Source organism: Thamnophis sirtalis, unplaced genomic scaffold (genome assembly GCF_051295495.1).
Source record: "Thamnophis sirtalis isolate CommonGarterSnake01/CBP01778 unplaced genomic scaffold, rThaSir2_p1.2 scaffold_17, whole genome shotgun sequence".
NCBI classification, from domain to species: Eukaryota; Metazoa; Chordata; class Lepidosauria; order Squamata; family Natricidae; genus Thamnophis; species Thamnophis sirtalis.
Window position 1 is genome coordinate 3,717,225 of NW_028261397.1, and position 23,007 is coordinate 3,740,231.

At 49.0% G+C, this 23,007-nt stretch overlaps 1 protein-coding gene across 1 annotated transcript in view; it reads left to right on the forward strand.

Moving 5' to 3' along the window:
• AKAP10 (A-kinase anchoring protein 10) overlaps positions 1–22,541 on the forward strand; it is a gene marked incomplete in the record, with an annotated part of 65,733 nt that extends 43,192 nt beyond the window's left edge. The window contains 9 exon segments of the mRNA XM_087702804.1: positions 3,755–3,891; positions 5,297–5,405; positions 5,407–5,442; positions 7,246–7,425; positions 12,380–12,489; positions 14,765–14,847; positions 16,848–16,900; positions 20,476–20,574; positions 21,137–22,541. Coding sequence (XP_087558930.1) covers positions 3,755–3,891; positions 5,297–5,405; positions 5,407–5,442; positions 7,246–7,425; positions 12,380–12,489; positions 14,765–14,847; positions 16,848–16,900; positions 20,476–20,574; positions 21,137–21,142 — 813 coding nt within the window.
• Positions 22,542–23,007: the final 466 nt, after the last annotated feature.

The following is a 23,007-nucleotide window of genomic DNA, read 5'->3' on the forward strand; positions in this document are numbered from 1 at the left end:
GTCTTGAAATTGACACATTGGATATCATAGGAAGACCTATGAAGTCCATAGGTCTTGAAATTGATACACTGGATATGGACAAATTCTAGGAGTTGAATTGAATTGAATTGAATTTATTATATTTCTATGCTGCCCTTTTCCCCGAAGGGGACTCAGGGCGGCTCACAACCCAAGTCAAGGGGGGGGGGGGGTACAAATAAGGAATAAAAAAGACGAACAAAACAATATCATAATTTAAAAGCACACAACAACCATACCATTCAAGGGGGGACAAAAGCTCATTAGCCCCAGGCTTGTCAGAACAGCCAGGTTTTAAGGGCTTTGCGGAAGGCCTGGAGGGTGATGAGGGTTCGAATCTCCACGGGGAGCTTGTTCCAAAGAGCCGGAGCAGCCACAGAGAAGGCCCTCCTCCGGGTGGTCGCCAGTCAGCATTGGCCAGCGGATGGAATTCGGAGGAGGCCTAATCTGTGGGATCTAATCGGTCTATTGGAGGTGATTGGCAGCAGGCGGTCTCTCAAGTACCCAGGTCCAATACCATGAAGGGCTTTAGAAGTAACGAGTTGAAGTCCACGGGTTTTGAAATTGACACATTGGATATCATAGGAAGACCTATAAAGTCCATAGGTTTTGAAACTGACTCACTGGAAATCTTGGAAGACCTATGAAGTCCATAGGTTTTGAAATTGACACACTGGATATCTTGGAAGGCCTATGAAGTCCATAGGTTTTGAAATTGACACACTGGATATCATAGGAGGTCTTGAAATTGACATATTGGATATCATAGGAAGACCTATGAAGTCCATAGGTTTTGAAATTGACTCACTGGAAATCTTGGAAGACCTATGAAGTCCATAGGTTTTGAAATTGACACACTGGATATCTTGGAAGGCCTATGAAGTCCATAGGTTTTGAAATTAACACACTGGATATCATAGGAGGTCTTGAAATTGACATATTGGATATCATAGGAAGACCTATAAAGTCCATAGGTTTTGAAATTGACTCACTGGAAATCTTGGAAGACCTATGAAGTCCATAGGTTTTGAAATTGACACACTGGATATCTTGGAAGGCCTATGAAGTCCATAGGTTTTGAAATTGACACACTGGATATCATAGGAGGTCTTGAAATTGACATATTGGATATCATAGGAAGACCTATGAAGTCCATAGGTCTTGAAATTGATACACTGGATATCTTGGAAGGCCTATGAAGTTCATAGGTTTTGAAATTGACACATTTGATATCATAGGAAGACCTATGAAGTCCATAGGGTTTGAAATTGACACACTGGATATCATAGGAGGTCTTGAAATTGACACATTGGAAATTGACAAATTGGATATGGACAAATTCTGGGAATTCAAGTCCATAGGTCTTGAAATTGACAAATTGGACAATTGGGTATTGTAGTCCTCGACTTATAACAGTTCATATAGTGACTGTTCAAAGTTACAACGGCCCAGAAACCAAGTGACTTATGGCCGTTTTTCACCCTTAGCGACCGTTGCAACATCCTCGCAGTCACATGATCCAAATTCAGACGCCTGTCGACCGACTCATATTTATGACGGTTGCAGCGTCCCGGGGGGATGTCACGCGACCCCCCCATTGACAAGCCAAGCCAATGGGGAGGCTGGATTCCCTTAAGAACTGGGTGACTAACTAAAACAACGGCAGTGATTCACTTAACAACCACGGCGAGAAAGGTTGTAAAATGATGTAAGGGTCGCTTAACCCAGTGTTTCTCAACCTTGGCAACTTGAAGATGTCCGGACTTTAACTCCCAGAATTCCCCAGCCAGCATTCGCTGGCTGGGGAATTCTGGGAGTTGAAGTCCGGACATCTTCAAGTTGCCAAGGTTGAGAAACACTGGGTTAACCAACACTTTCCACTTAGTAACAGAATTTTTTTTGGGGGGGGGGGCTCAATTGTGGTCATAAGTCAAGGACTGCCAGTATTAGACGGTTCTCTATGCAATAGGGCTTTTGCACACCTGAGAAACACTCGTTCTCGCCTCCCTGCTGAATCTTTTTGTGTCCGGCTGGGGGTGTGAAAAAAGCCGCCCTAAATTTAACCGGAGCAGAATTTGTATTTTGGCATCTGGGGAGACATCTGGCCAATTGTCAAATTGTATTTATAGCAAAATAAAAACAAAACCACCCCACTCTGTGCTTCTCTTCGCCCAGAAGTTATTTATTTTCTGCCTTAAGGTGTTGGTTTGTGTTGCTGGTTGTGAAACCTTTCCCTTTATTGCACAATCTGTGGTGTTTTTCATTGGTGTGTCCTTTTTTTTCTCTCTGGTGTGCAAGAAAGAGCATCTCTCGATTCACGATGGGATTTTTGTATGCAGGAGCTCGATATAAAACTGTCTCAATGATGCCGTTTGTTTTGTTTTTAAGGGTAAATGCTTCGTGAGGAACTTTTTCCTTCCTTTCCCCTGCCCTTTTTTTTCTTCCTTTTTTTCCTTTTCCTTTCACCGTTCATCTCCCTTCCTTCCCTTTCCTTTTCTTCCCCTTTCCTCCATGCTGTTTCCCCTTTCCATTCCCTCCTTCCTTTTCTTCCTCTTTTTCTTCCTTTCCCTTCCCTTTTCTCTTTCTCTTCCTTCCTTCTTTCCTTCCTTCCTTCTGTCTTCCTCATTCCTTTTTTCGCCTTCCCTTCCAACATTTCCCTTTGTTTTTTCCTTTCCTCTTCCTTTCTTTCTACCTTTTCTTTCCTTCTTCTCCCTTCCCTTTCTTTTCTTCCTTCTTCTCCCTTCCCTTTCCTTCCCTCTTTCCTTTCCCTTTCTTTCTTTTCACCCACTCATCCATCAATACTTTTTCCCCTTTCTTCCTTTCTCTCTTTCCCTTCCCTTTTCTCTTTCTTTTCCTTCCTTCTTTCCTTCCTTTCTTCTGTATTCCTCATTTCTTTGTTTCGCCTTCCCTTCCAACATTTTCCTTTGTTTTCCTTTCCCTCCCTTCCTTCCTTCCTCCCTTTCCTTTCCTTCTTCTCCCTTCCCTTCCTTTTCTTTCCTTCTTCTCCCTTCCCTTCCTTTTCTTTCCTTCTTCTCCCTTCCCTTTCTTTTCTTTCCTTCTTCTCCCTTCCCTTTCCTTCCCTCTTTCATTTCCCTTTCTCTTTCTTTTCACCCACTCATCCATCAATACTTTTTCCCCTTTCTTCCTTTCTCTCTTTCCCTTCCCTTCCCTTTTCTCTTTCTCTTCCTTCCTTCTTTCCTTCCTTTCTTCTGTATTCCTCATTTCTTTGTTTCGCCTTCCCTTCCAACATTTTCTTTTGTTTTCCTTTCCCTCCCTCCCTTCCTTCCTACCTTTCCTTTCCTTCTTCTCCCTTCCTTTTCTTTCCTTCTTCTCCCTTCCCTTCTTTTTCTTTCCTTCTTCTCCCTTCCCTTCCTTTTCTTTCCTTCTTCTCCCTTCCCTTTCCTTCCCTCTTTCCTTTCCCTTTCTCTTTCTTTTCACCCACTCATCCATCACTACTTTTTCCCCTTTCCTCCTTTCTCTCTTTCCCTCCCCTTCACTTTTTCCTTCCTTCCTTCCTTCTGTCCATCTTCCCCATTTCCTTGTTTCGCCTTCCCTTCCAACATTTTATTTTCCTTTCCTCCTTCTCCCTTCCTTCCTTTCTCTTTCCTTTCTTCCTCCACTCCTTTCCTTTCCTTTTCCCCTTTCTCACCCCCCTCTCCTTTTCCCACCCAGAGGGAAATTTTCGCACTTCAAGCAAGAACCATTGTGCTCACGTTCCCCTGTTTGTCTTTGCCAGTTCATGGAGAAAGAAGACGCAGTTAACATCCTGCAGTTCTGGCTGGCCGCAGACAATTTCCAGTCCCAGCTGGCAGCCAAGGAAGGCCAGTACGACGGGCAGGAGGCCCAGAACGACGCCATGATCCTGTATGATAAGTGAGCCCCACTCTTACGCCTCTCTTTCTCCCCACCTCACCCAGCAGCCACCCTGGTTTCTATCTGGCCAGCCCTGCGCCGAGGTGGCGCAGTGGGTAGAGTGCAGTACTGCAGGCCACTTCAGCTGACTGCTATCTGCAGTTCGGCTGTTCAAATCTCACCGGCTCAAGGTTGACTCAGCCTTCCATCCTTCCGAGGTGGGTAAAATGAGGACCCGGATTGTTGTTGGGGGCGATATGCTGACTCTGTAAACCGCTTAGAGAGGGCTGAAAGCCCTATGAAGCGGTATATAAGTCTCTGCTATTGCTATGATGATGAGAGCAGGGTCAAAGCCAGCATCCCGGAGTCACCTGACTCCCTTTAGCGGCTTTCTGACAAGCAAAAGCCCACGGGGAAGCCAGCTTCACTTAAGAGCCGTCTTACTCGCTTAACAACTGCAGTGATTCCCTTAACAAACGTGGCGAGAGGAGTGTTGTAAAGTGAGACCAAATCCACTTAACCGCAGTCTCGCTTAGCAACAGAAATGTTGGGTTCGGTTGCGGTTATAAGTTGGCGGCTTCCTGTAGTCTCGATGCTAAAGGGCTAGGGGGTGGTCATGTTTCACTCTTTCTTCCCCTCCCAACACACACACACACACACCGCCGAATCTCCAGATTGACAAACGCCATCCCGGGGGGTTGGGGGGGACAACTCCAAAATTTGAGTCAAAAATGCTTCAAAAGATATGAACCCAAGTTGTTGTTCCGACCGAGGCTTCCCCACAAAACACGAAGTAGATTCCTGGTCCCCAACAAAACCCCTTTTACTAAACGAATGTGAATTCCTCTCATTCACATTCAGCAAACAGTCTTTCAAAGGAATATTCAGGACCACAGACCTTATCCAGCTTGGAAAGCTGCCATGCAAATATTTTCCAAAGGAGGGGCTGTATGCAAGGAAAGGCTGGGCACAGAGTCTCTGAGATTCACGGACAGATCTTCACACTCCTGAAACGAATCTAACGACCGAAGGAAGGAATTGTTTCCTGCAAAAGCCCCCTCCCCTTTAGCTCCTCTTTTATTCCCTCTGGGAGGGGCCATTCACCGTCCACCTGAGGCTTTACTCCCAAGTCGACCCTGATTTCTGAGTTGTTCTTTTCTTCTGGCAGCTCTGCGCATGCGCACAATGGGAACAGGCTCCAGCTGTTCCTCTGCCTCACTGCTGTCTGGTTCTGTAGGCACCTAATCACTGCCAGACAGCCTCGGCCCCATCTCTGCCTCCGATACAGAACCCCGGTCCGAGCCTTCCCCGGCCTCCAGGACCGGCCCATCTTCCTCCCCAACCTCCTCACTGTCTGACTCTGCTAGCTGGCCACAACAGTTGTCTTACCCTTCTTTCTCTGCCTTTTCCTCTCCACCCCAAATAGGTACTTCTCTCTTCAGTCCACTCACCCTCTCGGCTTCGATGACTCCGTGCGGATGGAGATCGAGTCCAACATCTGCAGGGAAGGCGGACCCCTCCCCAACTGCTTCACCCACTCCGCTGCGACAGGCCTGGACCACCATGGAGAAGGTGAGGATGGGCCCTGGGATCAGGGGCGGCCCTGAAAGAGTCCGACAGGACGTGGAGAGATCTGGTTAAGGAGACGGGGGAGTTCTCGGCTGCAGGGTGAACTCCCAACGGCTGCTTGATGGGGATGGAGAACACTTTATTTTAAATCTCCAGAATTCCTCAAGCTCACCATCTTTTTAGATGATGGGTGTCAATTCCCAGAATCCCCCAGCCAGCCTGCTTTAAGAGGGGAGGACTTCAAGTCCCAGAATCCCCCAGCCAGCCTGCTTTAAGTGGGGTGGGCTTCAACTCCCAGAATCCCCCAGCCAGAATGCTTTAAGTGGGGTGGGCTTCAACTCCCAAAATCCCCCAGCCAGCCTGCTTTAAGAGGGGAGGACTTCCAATCCCATAATCCCCCATCCAGCAGGCTTTAAAACGGGAGGATTTCCATTCCCAGAATCCCCCACTCAGAATGCTTTAAGAGGGTTGGATTTCCACTCCTATAATCCCCCAGCCAGCAGGCTTTAAGAGGGATGGATTTCCACTCCCATAATCCCCCAGCCAGCAGGCTTTAAGAGGGGAGGACTTGCGCACACTGGGAACAGGCTCCAGCTGTTCTTCTACCTCACTGATCCCTGACTCCGAAGGCAGCTGATAACTGTCAGACGGCCCTGGCCCCCTCTCTGCCTCCCACACAGAGCCCTCATCCAAGCCTTCCCAGACTCCAGGACTGGCCCAGGTTCCTCCCCAACCCTCCTCACTGCCCGAATCTGATGCCACCTCCGCAGGGTGCCGGTGGAAAACAACAATGAAGTTACCTAGCTGGTTTATGAAATGTCTGGAAGAAAACCACCCAGCTCAGAGAACACCCAGGATCCCACAGTCCTTTTCTTCCCTCCCTCCCTCCCTTCCTCCTCCTCCTCCTCCCTTCTAGCACTGATGATGTTACCTAGGTTGGTAATGAAATGTCTGGAAAACAACCTACCAAGCATCAACAGCCTCACAATCCTCCCCCTCCTCCTTTTCTTCTTCTCCTCCAGTCTGCAAACCCCACTCCCCTCTAGCACTGATGATGTTCACTAGTTGAGTCATGAAATGTCTGCAAGAAAACCACCCAGCTCAGGGAACACCCAGGACCCCACAGTCCTTTTGCTCCCTCCCTTCCTCCTCCTCTTCCTCCTCCTCCCTTCTAGCACTGATGATGTTACCTAGCTGGGTCATGAAATGTCTTCAAGAAAACCACCCAGCTCACAGAGCGCCAAGGACCCCACAGTCCTCCTCCTCCTCCTCCCTTTCTCCTTCTTTACTCCAAACAGCTCTCCCTTCTTCAACTGATGATGTTCCCTAGTTGGGTAATGAAACATCTGTAAGAAAACCACCAAGCTCAGAGAGCACCAAGGACCCAACAGTGCTTTTCCTCCTCCTCCTCCTCCTCCTCCTCTTCCTCTTCTTCCTCCCTTTCTCTTTCTTTACTCCATGAACAGCTCTCCCTTCTTGCACTGATAATGTTACCTAGTATGGTAATGAAATGTCTGCATGAAAACCAGCCAGCTCACGGAGCGCCAAGGACCCCACACTCCTCCACCACCACCTCTTCACCCTTGTCCCCTCTTCTCCTCCTCCTCCCCTCTGCAAACCCCCCTCCCTCCTAGCGCTGATGATGTCACCCATCTGGGTCATGAAAACATCTGCAAAACAAAACCCCCCAGCCCGCCTCAGAGGAGCCCCGAGGACGCCACGTTCAATTCTCAGCTATCAACGGTCTCTCCTAAGGATGGGGGCTGGTGGTCACTCACCCTCCTTCCGTCCTCTCTCCCCCTGCAGGTTTTCTTGCCCAGCTTCCTGTCCAGCAACCTTTATTACAAATACTTGAACGACCTCATCCATTCGGTCCGGGGAGATGAGTTTGCCGGCGGAGGCCTCGCCTTCCACGCTCACGGTCTGGGCAACGTTTCCGACCACTACTCCCACGTGGGCGCTGCAGAGAGCGGGGCTGCTTCCCAGGTGCTCGGTTGAAACTTGTTGGTCTCCTTTCTTTCCCCCCCCCCACCCCCCAAAAAACTCCCCCTTAAGTATTCTCGTGGCACGACAAAACCGCGAAGCCCTTATCCGCGGAGACATAAGCGCGTCGCTAAAGCCGCGACGTCATCACCGCGCGTCATCACCGCCGCGACAACAGCGCGGCAACAGAAGGGCGCTTTAAAACGGTGCCGCGGCAGAAAGGTTAAGGGTTAGGGTTAGGGTTAGGTTAAGGGTTAGGATTAGGTTTAGGGTTAGTTTAAGGGTTAGCTTTAGGGTTAGGTTTAGGGTTAGGTTAAGGGTTAGGTTTAGGGTTAGGATTAGGTTTAGGGTTAGGTTTAGGGTTAGGTTAAGGGTTAGGATTAGGGTTAGGGTTAGGGTTAGGGTTAGGTTTAGGGTTAGGTTAAGGGTTAGGATTAGGATTAGGTTTAGGGTTAGTTTAAGGGTTAGCTTTAGGGTTAGGTTTAGGGTTAGGTTAAGGGTTAGGGTTAGGATTAGGTTTAGGGTTAGGTTTAGGGTTAGGTTAAGGGTTAGGATTAGGTTTAGGGTTAGTTTAAGGGTTAGCTTTAGGGTTAGGTTTAGGGTTAGGTTAAGGTTTAGGGTTAGGATTAGGTTTAGGGGTTTGTTTTAGGGTTAGGGTTAGGTTTAGGCTACTGAGTGCTTGGGAATGCGCGGATTTGCCCTCCACGATTATGTCATCGCTGTAGGGTCGCGTTTTTCCTTAGCGCTTAGAACGGCGCGAATTAGTCTTCACGCTTATGTCTCCGCGGATAAGGGCTTCGCGGATTTGTGGTGGAACCAAGTATTCTTACTTACACCTAGAGTACGGCATCCAGTTTTGGTCACCGAACTATAAAAAAGATGTTGAGACTCCAGAAAGAGTGCAGAGAAGAGCAACTGAGAGGATTTTAGGGGACTGGAGGCTAAACATAACGATGAACGGTTGCAGGATCTGGGCATGGCTAGTTTAGTGAAGAGAAGGACCAGAGGAGGCAGGTTAGCAGCCTTCTAATATTTGAGGGGCTGCCCCAGAGAGGAGGAGGAGGGTCAAGCTATTCTCCAAAGCACCTGAAGGCCAGACAAGGAATAATGGATGGAAACTGATCAAGGAGAGATTCAACCTGGAAATAAGGAGGAATTTTCTGAAAGAGAAGAACAGTGACGGCAGTGGCAGCGGAGGTGCCCTGGCTCTGTGGAGAGAGCTGGGCCAGGACATCGTGAGGCTGGCAGGCGCATGAGCGACAGCGGAACAGCCGCTTGTGCAACCCCCCCCTCCAGCTGTGCAGAGTGCCATTCACTGCCATTTCGAAGGCGTCAAGCCGTAAGAGCCGGGCGGTGGCGAACAGGCGCTCATGCGGCTTGGCGATACCCCTAGGTCAGTGAATGTTGCTGTGCCCGGCTGGAAAGGGGGCTTGCCGGGTGGCTGCTCGTGAGCGTGGTCGCTTCATGGCTGTTGTGTTGCGCTGCTGCGAGAGGGCAACACAGCTGTTCGCCCCCAAGGCTGTGCTCGGCTCTTTGGGAGCCCGCTCGGAAGAGAACAGCCGCCCGGCAACCCCAAAACAATAAACCCTCCTCTCATAATAAGGCCCAAGCCATATTTTGTGTGTAAAAAGGAAATAAGACCCTGTCTTATTTTCGGGGAAACGCGGTATTTCTGCAAATCTAAAGATCTAGCCAGGGGGAAATTCGAACAGCAAACCACAGAACAGGAAGTGGCATCCATCAATCGACAGGAAGACACAAACCCCTGCAGAAGGCGCAGTTAGATTTAGGAGGGGTGCATCAGGAGTGAAATGTTACCGGTTCGAACCGGTAGTAAAAAGGCTACCGGTTCGAGACAACCAGTATTTCCGACAATCAGTTGTGTCACGTGATTTAGATTAGCCAGAATTGTCGAATTTCCTGCTTTCTAGCTACCGTATTTTTTTTGGACTATAAGACGCATCGGTGTATAAGATGCACCGAGATTTTGAAGAGGTACTGTATTTTTTGGTTTATAAGATGCACCTTTTTCCCCTCCAAAAAGAGGCTGAAAATCTGGGTGCGTCTTATACACTGAATACAACATTTTTTGCCTCCAGAAACCCTGCCCCCTTCACCAAAATGGCCGTGCAGAGCCTTTAGGAGGATTCCAGAGTGCTCCTGGGGGCTGGGGAGGGCAGAAATGAGTGGAAAATGGGCCATTTCTTGCTCGTTTTTGCCACCCCACTCCCCCAGGAGCACTCTATAAGCCTCCTAAAGGCTATGCATGCCCTTTTTTTTGGAATTGGGCTGTTTTTGTGAAAAACGAGCCGTTTTTGGGACGTTTGCAGAGTGCAAAAACTTTTGCCCTCCCCGGCCCCCAGGAGCCCTCTGCAGGCTTCAGCAGGGCGGGGAAAGGAGAAAATGCCCCCATTTTTGCAGAAAATGGGCTGTCTTTCACATAAAAGGGGGGGGGGGCGATTTTCCCCTTCCCCCAGCTCTGCTGAAACCTCCAGAGGGCTCCTTGGGGGCTAGAAGAAGAAAAAAACGCCTCTGTTTTTTGCAAAAATGGGGTGCGGGGCTTTGGGAGGCCAGAAATGGCTGTATTCGGTGTATAAGATGCACCAACATTTCCTCGTTCTTAGGAGGAGGGGGGAAAGGTGCGTCTTATACTCCGAAAAGTATGGTGATCTAAATCGCGCATCACAGCTTATAGCAGTAGCAGTAGCAGTTAGACTTATATACCGCTTCATAGGGCTTTCAGCCCTCTCTAAGCGGTTTACAGAGTCAGCATATCGCCCCCACAGTCTGGGTCCTCATTTCATCCACCTCGGAAGGATGGAAGGCTGAGTCAACCTTGAGCCGGTGAGATTTGAACCACCAAACTGCAGATAGCAGTCAGCTGAAGTGGCCTGCAGTACTGCACCCTAACCACTGCGCCACCTCAGCTCTATGCGTGGAGGTGGCACATGCGCACTCACATTTGCGAACCGATAGCGAAGTTAAGTACAGGGCGGGGCATAACCTTTTCCTAGGGGGTCACAGCAACACTTGTAATAACAACACAAATAATTCATACACCATTCGAAAGCCCATCAAAAACTGAGTTTATTGACACGATTTAATAGTCAGTATGACCACCATTAGCCCTTCGAACAGCATTCAAACGAGGTGGATAAGAACACAACAAATCTTCAAACAGTTCCGTTCGATTTTCCAGATTTTTCAACACAGTTTCCAAATTCATTCTCAAAGTTTCAACCGAAACAAATTTAACATTTAATAGCTCATTCAATTCAGTTTTTTATGGGCTTTAAAATGAGGTGTCGCGGAAGTTGTAAACTGCTGTCGATCTTGCTGTGACCCCCTAGGAAAAGGTTATGCCCCGCCATCTGGAAAATCGAACGGAACTGTTTGAAGATTTGTTGTGTTCTTATCCACCTCGTTTGAATGCTGTTCGAAGGGCTAATGGTGGTCATACTGACTATTAAATCGTGTCAATAAACTCAGTTTTTGATGGGCTTTCGAATGGTGTATGAATTATTTGTGTTGTTATTACAAGTGTTGCTGTGACCCCCTAGGAAAAGGTTATGCCCCGCCCTGTAGATTTCACCCCTGGTGTGCATTGCGCCCCGTCTGCAGCCTTCTGCAATAAAGGCCCATCAACCCATTTAGCGGTGTTGATGCTTGGCAGAAAAGCTTAATCAGCCTTCAAGGGTCGCTGGCCAGCGAAAAAAGAGGAAATCAGGTTACCAACAATGGGCGACTCAAGGCAGGCAGGGAGGCTCAATTTGAAGCAGAGAAGTTGAAGCGAGTGGGGAAAAAAATCTTTCATTTTTATGCAATTTAAGGCAGGGGTGTTGTCCAAATCCGGCTACTTTAAGACCTGGGGACTTCAACTCCTAGAATTCCCCCAGCCAGCATGAATTCAGGAATTAGATTAGATTTAGATTAATAGATTGGATGGATGGATAGATATGAAGACAGACACAGACAGATAGATAGATATGGAAGATAGGAGGTGAGAGAAATGATAGACAGAATAGACAATAGATAGGTGGATATAGACAGACAGACAGAAAGATATACTGTAGATAGGCAGATAGGTATAGATAAACAGATTAGGTAGGCAGATATGTAGAGAGATCAGGAATTAGATTAGATTAATAGATTGGATGGATAGATAGATATGAAGACAGACACAGACAGATAGATAGATATGGAAGATAGGAGGTGAGAGAAATGATAGAATAGACAATAGATAGGTGGATATACACAGATAGACAGAAAGATATACTGTAGATAGGCAGATAGGTATAGATAAACATCAGGTAGGCAGATATGGAGAGAGAGAAAGAGAGAAAAGAAATAGGTATAGAAATAGAAGACAGATTAGGTGGGTAGGTTGGGATAGCTAGCTAGAGACAGACAGACAGATTAGATAGAGATATTTGATAGACAGAGAGAGAAAGATTAGATAGACAGACAAATTAGATAGATTAGCCAGATAGATGATAGAGATTGGATAGATAACAATAGCAATAACAGTTAGACTTATATACCGCTTCGTAGGGCTTTCAGCCCTCTCTAAGCGGTTTACAGAGTCAGCATATCGCCCCCAACAACAACCTGGGTCCTCATTTCACCCACCTCGGAAGAATGGAAGGCTGAGTCAACCTTGAGCCGGTGAGATTTGAACTGCCGAACTGCAGATAACAGTCAGCTGAAGTGGCCTGCAGTACTATACTCTAACCACTGCGCCACCTCGGCTCTTAGATAGATACAGTGGGAGAGAGAGAGAGAGATAAATAGACAGATACAATGATTAGTTAGAGAGAAAGAGAGAGATTAGATACAGACAATCCTTTTATGAAAAGTTTAAATCAGATTACAGTTATATGAGGTTCTCTTTTCTTATTTCTTTTCCCCCCCTTCTTCTTCGTTCTCCGAATCATAATACCCGAACGTTACATCACAGCCCAGCTTCAAAAAGGCCAACGTCAAAATCCTGAAAAACTTTGATGAAGCAATAATTGTCGATGTTGCCAGCCTGGATCCCGAGTCTCTGTATCAGCGGACCTACGCGGGGTAAGTTTTTTTTTTTCCATGCCGAGTGGCAGCTGGGAACCCAGGCAGATGCTTCTCCTGCACCTGGAAGAGATCAGCCGAGGGCTACGGAAACCCGGGATGGGGCGTTGGGGCTTTTTAAAATGTCTGTCTGACATCTGGATGGCCCCTTTTGGGGAAAGAAATCTGGAGCAGAGCTTCAGAGAGATAAAAAGAAAGCTGCTAAGAAAAGAATAAGAAGGAAAGGTGAGAAAGGAACTCAAGATAATCCCGTCTTAAGGAAGGAGGGAATGTAGGAGAGAAGGAAGGGGGGAAGGAAGGGGGAAAGGAAGGAGGGAAGGAAGGAGGGAAGGAAGGAGAGAAGGAGGGAAGGGGAAGGAGGGAGGGAAGGAAGGGGAAAAGGAAGGAGAGAAGGAGAAAAGAAAGGAGGGAAGGAAGGGGGAAAGGAAGGAGAGAAGGAGAAAAGAAAGGAGGGAAGGAGAGAAGGAGGGAAGGGGAGAAGGAGGGAAGGGGAAGGAGGGAGGGAAGGAAGGGGGAAAGGAAGGAGTGAAGGAGAAAAAGGAGGGAAGGAAGGAGGGAAGGGGAAGGAGGGAGGGAAGGAAGGGGGAAAGGAAGGAGAGAAGGAGAAAAGAAAGGAGGGAAGGAGGGAAGGGGAAGGAGGGAGGGAAGGAAGGGGGAAAGGAAGGAGAGAAGGAGAAAAGAAAGGAGGGAAGGAAGGAGGGAAGGAGAGAAGGAGGGAAGGGGAAGGAGGGAGGGAAGGAAGGGGGAAAGGAAGGAGAGAAGGAGAAAAGAAAGGGAAGGAAGGAGGGAAGGAGAGAAGGAGGGAAGGGGAAGGAGGGAGGGAAGGAAGGGGGAAAGGAAGGAGAGAAGGAGAAAAGAAAGGAGGGAAGGGGAAGGAGGGAGGGAAGGAAGGGGGAAAGGAAGGAGAGAAGGAGAAAAGAAAGGGAAGGAAGGAGGGAAGGGGAAGGAGGGAGGGAAGGAAGGGGAGTAGGAGAGAAGAAACGAGGGAAGGAAAGAGGGAGGGAGGGAAGAAGAAGTAGGACCGTTGTAAGATAAGATGGATCTATGGGATGTTAAAAAAGCAATCTTCAAGTATATTGTCAACAGTAGGGAAAAATTGTTATAAATACATATTATTAATAACAGTTATGAGATCATATAATTGTGAATGTATATATGAAATTGATAAAATTAAAATAATAATAATGAAAAAAGATAATCCCATCTTGATTTTCTTTACGGTAAGACGTGACAAATTTTGGAGGAGGCTTTCAAGTTTGAATTATCCTACTCTGTAATATACCTGTATTTTTCGGAGTATAAGACACACCTGGCTTTTGTGTAGGATAACAAGAGAAAAAAAAGGCTGCCACTGCCTCCTAGCAGTTTGCCTCCTTGTAGCAAACGGCCTGTTTCAGTTTCAGCACAGCCTGATTACCACAAACAGCTGATTGTCAATTGGATCGGCCTCCCGATGATCAGCTGTTTCACGCTGCAGCGATTGCCTATTGCCGCCTCCGTGTGCCCCATTTTTGGCCTCCGCATCCCATTTTCAGCCTCTGTACGCCTCATTTTCCGCCTGTTCCAGGTGGCGGGGATCAGAATGGGTGGAAAATGGGGCATACGGAGGCCGAAAACGGGGCACGCAGAAGTGGTGATAGCAATCTCTGCAGCCTGAAACAGCTGATGGTCGGGAGGCCGATCCAACCAACAATCAGCTGCTTGTGCTAATCAGGCTGTGCTGAAACTGAAACAGGCTTTTTGCTGTTTGCTGCAAGGAGGCAAATTGCTGGGAGGCAGAGGCCAAAGGGTGGGGGCCAGCGGGTGGGCGGGGCTATAAGACGCACCCAGATTTTCACCCTTTTTTAGGGGCGGGGAGTCCGTCTTATATTCCGAAAAATACGGTAAGTAGTCCTCAAGTTAGGACCGTTCACTTAGCCTCCCTCCAAAGTTACAACAGCTGGATAAAGTGACTTACGGCCAGCCCTCGCACTTAATGACCATTTGGTTTCCACTTCCTTCAAGGGGGTGGGCTGCGTAGCCTTGTTCAAGCCCCTCCTTCACGGTACGGTTCTACTTTTCCCACGGTCAGCTTTCAATTCCTTTTCACTTCTTGGGTGAAGGTCGGAGAACAAGGGCTTCGTCTCTGACATGGGGAAAAATAATGCGCCTTCCAGGTCAACAGTTGGGATTTGAAGCTGGGTGGGTTCTTTGCCGTTCGCCTCCCCATCTCGGCTGCCGCCTCCCCCAAGCGCTCCGAGCTAACAAGCCGCTATTCCTCCTCCTCCTCCTGCAGGAAGATGACATTCGGCCGCGTGAGCGACCTGGGCCAGTTCATTAGGGAATCGGAGCCAGAGCCGGACATCAAGAAGTCCAAAGGTGAGTTGCCTTTTCCTCCTCAAGAGAAGATTCTCCTAAGCCAAGGTTGCTCAGCCTTAGCAGGTTGAAGAGGGGTGGACTTCCACTCCCAGAATTCCCCAGCCGGCATCCTTTAAGAGGGGAGGACTTCCACTCCCAGAATCCCCCAGTCAGAATGCTTTAAGAGGAGTGGGCTTCCACTCCCAGAATTCCCCAGCCGGCATCCTTTAAGAGGGGAGGACTTCCACTCCCAGAATCCCCCAGCCAGAATGCTTTAAGAGGGGAGGGCTTCCACTCCCAGAATCCCCCAGCCAGCAGGCTTTAAGAGGGGAGGACTTCCACTCCCAGAATCCCCCAGCCAGCAGGCTTTAAGAGGGGAGGGCTTCCACTCCCAGAATTACCCAGCCAGCCTGCTTTAAGAGGGGAGGACTTCCACTCCCAGAATCCCCCAGCCAGCAGGCTTTAAGAGGGGTGGACTTCCACTCCCAGAATTCCCCAGGCAGAATGCTTTAAGAGGGGAGGACTTCCACTCCCAGAATCCCCCAGCCAGCCTGCTTTAAGAGGGGAGGACTTCCACTCCCAGAATCCCCCAGCCAGCATGCTTTAAGAGGGATGGACTTCCACTCCCAGAATTCCCCAGCCAGTATGCTTTAAGAGGGATGGACTTCCACTCCCAGAATTCCCCAGGCAGACTGCTTTAAGAGGGGAGGACTTCCACTCCCAGAATCCCCCAGCCAGAATGCTTTAAGAGGGGAGGGCTTCCACTCCCAGAATCCCCCAGCCAGCATGCTTTAAGAGGGGAGGACTTCCACTCCCAGAATCCCCCAGCCAGAATGCTTTAAGAGGGGAGGGCTTCCACTCCCAGAATTCCCCAGGCAGAATGCTTTAAGAGGGGAGGACTTCCACTCCCAGAATCCCCCAGCCAGCCTGCTTTAAGAGGGGAGGACTTCCACTCCCAGAATCCCCCAGCCAGAATGCTTTAAGAGGGGAGGGCTTCCACTCCCAGAATCCCCCAGCCAGCATGCTTTAAGAGGGGAGGACTTCCACTCCCAGAATCCCCCAGCCAGCAGGCTTTAAGAGGGGTGGACTTCCACTCCCAGAATTCCCCAGGCAGAATGCTTTAAGAGGGGAGGACTTCCACTCCCAGAATCCCCCAGCCAGCAATGCTTTAAGAGGGGAGGACTTCCACTCCCAGAATCCCCCAGCCAGCATCCTTTAAGAGGGGTGGACTTCCACTCCCAGAATCCCCCAGCCAGCAGGCTTTAAGAGGGGAGGACTTCCACTCCCAGAATCCCCCAGCCAGCAATGCTTTAAGAGAGGAGGACTTCCACTCCCAGAATCCCCCAGCCAGCAATGCTTTAAGAGGGGAGGACTTCCACTCCCAGAATCCCCCAGCCAGCATCCTTTAAGAGGGGGGGACTTCCACTCCCAGAATCCCCCAGCCAGCAGGCTTTAAGAGGGGAGGACTTCCACTCCCAGAATCCCCCAGCCAGCAATGCTTTAAGAGAGGAGGACTTCCACTCCCAGAATCCCCCAGCCAGCAATGCTTTAAGAGGGGAGGACTTCCACTCCCAGAATCCCCCAGCCAGCATCCTTTAAGAGGGGTGGACTTCCACTCCCAGAATCCCCCAGCCAGCAGGCTTTAAGAGGGGTGGACTTCCACTCCCAGAATCCCCCAGCCAGAATGCTTTAAGAGGGGTGGGCTTCCACTCCCAGAATCCCCCAGCCAGAATGCTTTAAGAGGGGAGGACTTCCACTCCCAGAATCCCCCAGCCAGAATGCTTTAAGAGGGGTGGGCTTCCACTCCCAGAATCCCCCAGCCAGCAATGCTTTAAGAGAGGAGGACTTCCACTCCCAGAATCCCCCAGCCAGCAGGCTTTAAGAGAGGAGGACTTCCACTCCCAGAATCCCCCAGCCAGCAATGCTTTAAGAGAGGAGGACTTCCACTCCCAGAATCCCCCAGCCCTGTTGACTCCATAAAACATGTAATTTCTCGGTCCTTCTTTTTCCTCTCTTGCCAGGGTCCATGTTTTCACAAGCAATGAAGAAATGGGTGCAAGGAAATACAGACGAGGTAAGGCGCGTACTACTTATTGGGTGGGGGGGATTTGTTTGGTGACTTAGAGAGACCCTCCTTTGCGTCTCTGGGGACCAGGCAGGTTTTAGGTCAGAAGAAACAAAAATTCTTCCCCTGAATTAAAAAAAAATGGTTGCAGAAGAAGCCTGTCTGAATACTTGGGAAGTGAACCCTCGGATCAGGTTGATTCGTTCCTTAAGTGAGCCACACCCAATTTTATCATCCTTTTTGCTATGGTCGTTGTGTGAGTCAGGTGGTCATTAAGTGAACCCGGCTTTCCCCATTGCCTTATCAGAAGCCACTTGGGATGGTTGCCTAGAATGACCCTTGGATGCTGCAATCATTGTAAATACGTGCCAGCTGTCAATCCCCCTAACTTTGATGACGTGATCATGCAGATTTGACGGTCATAAGCTTGAGGACTGCCCCCAAGTCACATGTTTCAACGCCTTAGTAACTTTGAACAGCCATTAAACAAATACAGAAAGTTCCCAAACTTTAACAACCTTTGATTTAGAAACCACCAAAAGTTACAAGGGCACTGAAAGAACTGACTTATAACCATTATTCACACTTACGACTAGCATCCCCACCGTCACATAATCCAAATTCAGACGCTTGGTAACTGACCTGTACTTATGACGGTTGCAATGTCCCGGGAGAGAGGGGGAGGTGTTGCGTGATCCCCTTTTGCGACCTTCTCACAAGAGAAGTCCATGGAGAATTCGGATTCACTTAACGACTATGACAAGGAAGGTAGAAAAATGGGGCCAAACTCAATTAATAATAACTGTCTCACTTAGCAACCGAAATGTGGGGCTCAATTGCCGTAAGTTGAGGACTACCTGTATTGGAAGGTAGGGGCACGTCATTTGCATAGTGGCCCATCAAATCTGGTTTGAAAATATAGTTTGGGCCCTAGATGAATTGGAGCGGGAGGCCTACACCTTGGGGTATAGCTGTTGTCAGCAGCCGAATCGGAAGAGGAGGAGGTGTCAGGGCGAGCATCAAGACAACCTGAGAGCTTCGAGGGGGAAGAGGAAATGGAGCTGGCAGAGAGGAAGGGGCGGAGCCTGGGCCGTCCGTCAGCCCTCAGATGGAGAGTCAACAGTCCCCAGGTCTGGAGGTGGTTGATGAGGAAGAGGAGGAAAAGCTGGGTCCAGTGCCTGACACATAAATGTGCAGAAGGCAGAGGAGAGGAGAGCTGTGGAAATCTATGGGCTGGTCCTCGGGACAGAAGATCTACCACTGTTAATAAAGCCCCCACCCTAGCTCTGGGGATAAAAGGCAGGTGGCAGAGATGAATAGATGTGGCGGAGGAGAGGAGAGCAGTGGAGATCTATGCGCCGGTCCTCGGGATGGAAGAGTCACCACTGCTAATGAAGCCCCACTCTAGCTCTGGGGATAAAAGGCAGGTGGCAGAGATGAATAGATGTGGCAGAGGAGAGGAGAGCAATGGAAATCTATGGGCTGGTCCTCGGGACGGAAGAGTCACCACTGCTAATGAAGCCCCACCCTAGCTCTGGGGATAAAAGGCAGGTGGCAGAGATGAATAGATGTGGCAGAGGAGAGGAGAGCAGTGGAAATCTATGGGCTGGTCCTCGGGACGGAAGAGCTACCACTGCTAATGAAGCCCCACTCTAGCTCTGGGGATAAAAGGCAGGTGGCAGAGATGAATAGATGTGGCAGAGGAGAGGAGAGCAGTGGAGATCTATGGGCCGGTCCTCGGGACGGAAGAGTCACCACTGCTAATGAAGCCCCACCCTAGCTCTGGGGATAAAAGGCAGGTGGCAGAGATGAATAGATGTGGCAGAGGAGAGGAGAGCAGTGGAAATCTATGGGCTGGTCCTCGGGACAGAAGATCTACCACTGCTAATGAAGCCCCACTCTAGCTCTGGGGATAAAAGGCAGGTGGCAGAGATGAATAGATGTGGCAGAGGAGAGGAGAGCAGTGGAAATCTATGGGCTGGTCCTCGGGATGGAAGAGTCACCACTGCTAATGAAGCCCCACTCTAGCTCTGGGGATAAAAGGCAGGTGGCAGAGATGAATAGATGTGGCAGAGGAGAGGAGAGCAGTGGAGATCTATGGGCCGGTCCTCGGGACGGAAGAGTCACCACTGCTAATGAAGCCCCACTCTAGCTCTGGGGATAAAAGGCAGGTGGCAGAGATGAATAGATGTGGCAGAGGAGAGGAGAGCAGTGGAAATCTATGGGCTGGTCCTCGGGACGGAAGAGTCACCACTGCTAATGAAGCCCCACCCTAGCTCTGGGGATAAAAGGCAGATGGCAGAGATGAATAGATGTGGCGGAGGAGAGGAGAGCAGTGGAAATCAATGGGCCGGTCCTTGGGACGGAAGAGCTACCACTGTTAATGAAGCGCCACCCAAGCTCTGGGGATAAAAGGCAGGTGGCAGAGATGAATAGATGTGGCAGAGGAGAGGAGAGCAGTGGAGATCTATGGGCTGGTCCTCGGGACGGAAGATCTACCACTGCTAATGAAGCCCCACTCTAGCTCTGGGGATAAAAGGCAGGTGGCAGAGATGAATAGATGTGGCAGAGGAGAGGAGAGCAGTGGAAATCTATGGGCTGGTCCTCAGGACGGAAGAGCTACCACTGCTAATGAAGCGCCACCTTAGCTCTGGGGATAAAAGGCAGGTGGCAGAGATGAATAGATGTGGCAGAGGAAAGGAGAGCAGTGGAAATCTAAGGGCCGGTCCTCGGGACGGAAGAGCTACCACTGCTAATGAAGCCCCACTCTAGCTCTGGGGATAAAAGGCAGGTGGCAGAGATGAATAGATGTGGCGGAGGAGAGGAGAGCAGTGGAGATCTATGGGCTGGTCCTCGGGATGGAAGAGTCACCACTGCTAATGAAGCCCCACCCTAGCTCTGGGGATAAAAGGCAGGTGGCAGAGATGAATAGATGTGGCAGAGGAGAGGAGAGCAGTGGAAATCTATGGGCCGGTCCTCGGGATGGAAGAGTCACCACTGCTAATGAAGCCCCCACTCTAACTCTGGGGATAAAAGGCAGGTTGCAGAGATGAATAGATGTGGCAGATTCATCTCCCCTGCCGGACGGACTTCTCAGCCTGCGGTGAGAGAGAGAAACTTTTTGCCGGCGCTCCTGATGAACGAATCTTTGAATTAACTTCACGGGGCTTGTGGTGTTTGGGGAGCTGGGACAGAACAATCGCTTTTGTCTGCTCGCTAGACGCAATCCCAGAATGTCCTGTGCAGTGGGGAAATCTAACATTATTTTGCCACCGGTTCTGTGGGCGTGGCTTGGTGGGTGGGGAAGAGTCATGTGACCGGCTGGGCGTGGCCAACTTTTTTCCCCACTTTATAAAGCATTTTTTCCCCTGCCGGTTCTGTCGAATAGACGGGAAAGAAAATGCTTTAAAAAGTGGGGCCGGGGGGGGGGCTTCCGACGATCGCGCGGCTCCGTATCGGAAGCTCTTTTTTTTTTAACTACTGGTTCTCAGAACCAAGAACAATCGTCCCCAACCGGTTCGGGCCGAACCGGGAGGATTTCACCCCTGGCCCTGTGCTGACGGACTCCTTCTCCCTGTTTCTAGGCCCAAGAGGAGATGGCGTGGAGGATAGCCAAGATGATCGTCAACGACGTCATGCAGCAGGCACACCCCCCGGAGGCAGCGGTTGAAAAGGTGACTAAGGTAATGGCTGAGCTGCCACAAGAGGGATGGTCCAAGCTCGGCAACTTTTAAGACTCGTGGACTTCAACTCCCGGGCTGACTGTGGGATCCTGGGAGTGGAAGTCCATCCATCTTAAAGAATCATGGGTTGGGAATTCTGGGGGTGGCTCAGTGGCCAAGACGCTGAGCTTGTTGATCAGAAAGTTTTGTTTATGTAACAAAAAATTTTTTAAAAAATTATATTAAAAAAAAGAAGAAAGTTCAGCAGTTCGAATCCCGAGCACCGCATAACGGAGTGAGCTCCCGTTCCTTGTCCCAGCTTCTGCCAACCTAGCAATTCGAAAGCACCTAAAAATTGCAAGTAGAAAAATAGGAACCACCTTTGGTGGGAAGGAAACAGCGTTCCGTGCGCCTTCGGGCGTTGAGTCATGCCGGCCACATGACCACGGAGACGTCTTCGGACAGCGCTGGCTCTTCGGCTTTGAAACGGAGATGAGCAGCGCCCCCTAGAGTCAGGAACGACTGTGTGAGGGGAACCAAATTTTTTAACCATCCCTTTTTTTTCCCTATATTTTTTCCACAGCTATGATCTTCAGGAGTTTCTGCCTATGAAGTGAAGCGGAGCCGGATTTCTCCCCCTCCTCCCCGAAGACCCCTTCTCACAGCTGCTCTCCTAGCACCCCACACCCTAATCAGCGGGTGCACACACACACACACACACACACCCCTTTGTGCTGGGGAAGAAAGAAGGCTTACCTTTCTCTCTGGAGAGCCAATTGAAGGAAGATTTCCCCCATCGCCTCCTACCAAGGGTTCTCCTTTCTGGACTAGAGTGAGGCACGGAGAACGAAAAAAATCGCCCCTTAGTTTTCCGAGCTGCGATTTTTTTGGTTGTTGTTGTTGATATTGTTGTTATCGCAAACTTTTTTTAAAAAAAAAAGACATTTGCAATCAGAAAGGCTCAGGGCACCTTCGGTATGTCGGAGAGGGCTTCGCAGTGGGGTGGGGAAAGCGGGGAGCAGTCTGGAACCGTTTTGGAATGATCCTGGAATAATGAAGTATTCCATGAACTGGATTCTGTTCTCCCGCGCATTTTGGGCCAGTTCGGGAAAAAAGAAGGAGTTGGGAGACAAAACGATTTTTCCTTGCCTTCCAAAAAAAACCCCGTGCAACTCCATGCCTCTCCCTCACTCTGCGGAGCAACATTGCTGCCATCTGAGAGAAAAAAAATGCAAGGAAATAATAATAATAAGCAATGAACTTTTGTGTGTTTCCTGTTTATTTTTTTTTATTTTTTTTTGTCTCCATGAAGGTGAAAACGACGACTGTTCGCCTGTTTTTAGACGTTCGTTCAGTTTTTGGCTGAATTGTTCCCAGATTCCTGCCTTTCTCACTTCTCCGTTAATGCAATTTGTGGGGTTGGTTTTCCTTTTCCCCTTCTCCCTCTTTTTCCTTTCTACAAATCCGAAACTTCCTCCGATCTCCAGCGCGTGCCACGCGCGAGACGTTTTACAAAAAGTTTGGAATACTTGAGACAAAATCTACTCCCGTCGTGCTTATAGGGTGTTTTTTTTTAAATCCCCTTCTGCTATTTTGTTTCCTGTTGCGATGTTTTTATTCCTTTGCGAAGGTTTTTCTCTTTTCTTTTTTACGTTCCCGTTGGCGTTTGTTTCCTGAAGACTTGTGCAAAAAAGAAAGCAAAAAAAAAAAAAAAGGATTTATGATCTCAAAACTACTTTTAGGAAAGTTTTTTTTTTAATTTGGTCTCCAGCCCTTGGAAAAGAGGAATGGACTAAATGCACATCACTTTTCCGGTTTCGGCTGGAGCGAGACGCCGTCAAGAAGCGAAATATGTATGAGTTTCTTTGGTACTGTGTACCATCTTATCATCTAATACCCAAGTATTCCAGTACTCAAACCATATTTAATTGTGTTTTGATTGAAATATAAATATATATATATATCTATATATAAATTTGGTACCTGTGTCCATTTTCTCTGCGTGGTTTTCTTTCTGCTGCATACATTTTGGCTTAAATCGGGGGAAATACAATAATACAATGCAATAGCAGAGTTGGAAGGGACCTTGGAGGTCTTCTAGTCCAACCCCCTGCCTAGGCAGGAAATCCTATACCGTTTCAGACAAATGGCTATCCAACATCTTCTTAAAGACTTCCAGTGTTGGGGCATTCACAACTTCTGGAGGCAACTTCTGTTCCACTGATTAATTGTTCCCACTGTCAGGAAATTCCTCCTCGGTTCTAAGTTGCTTCTCTCCTTGATTAGTTTCCACCCATTGCTTCTTGTTCTGCCCTCAGGTGCCTTGGAGAATAGCTTGACTCCCCCTTCTTTGGGGCATTTTTAATCGTCTGAAATAGTATAGGGTTTCCTGCCTAAACAGAGGGTTGGACTAGAAGACCTCCACAGCCCCTTTCAACCCTGTTGCTCTTATTC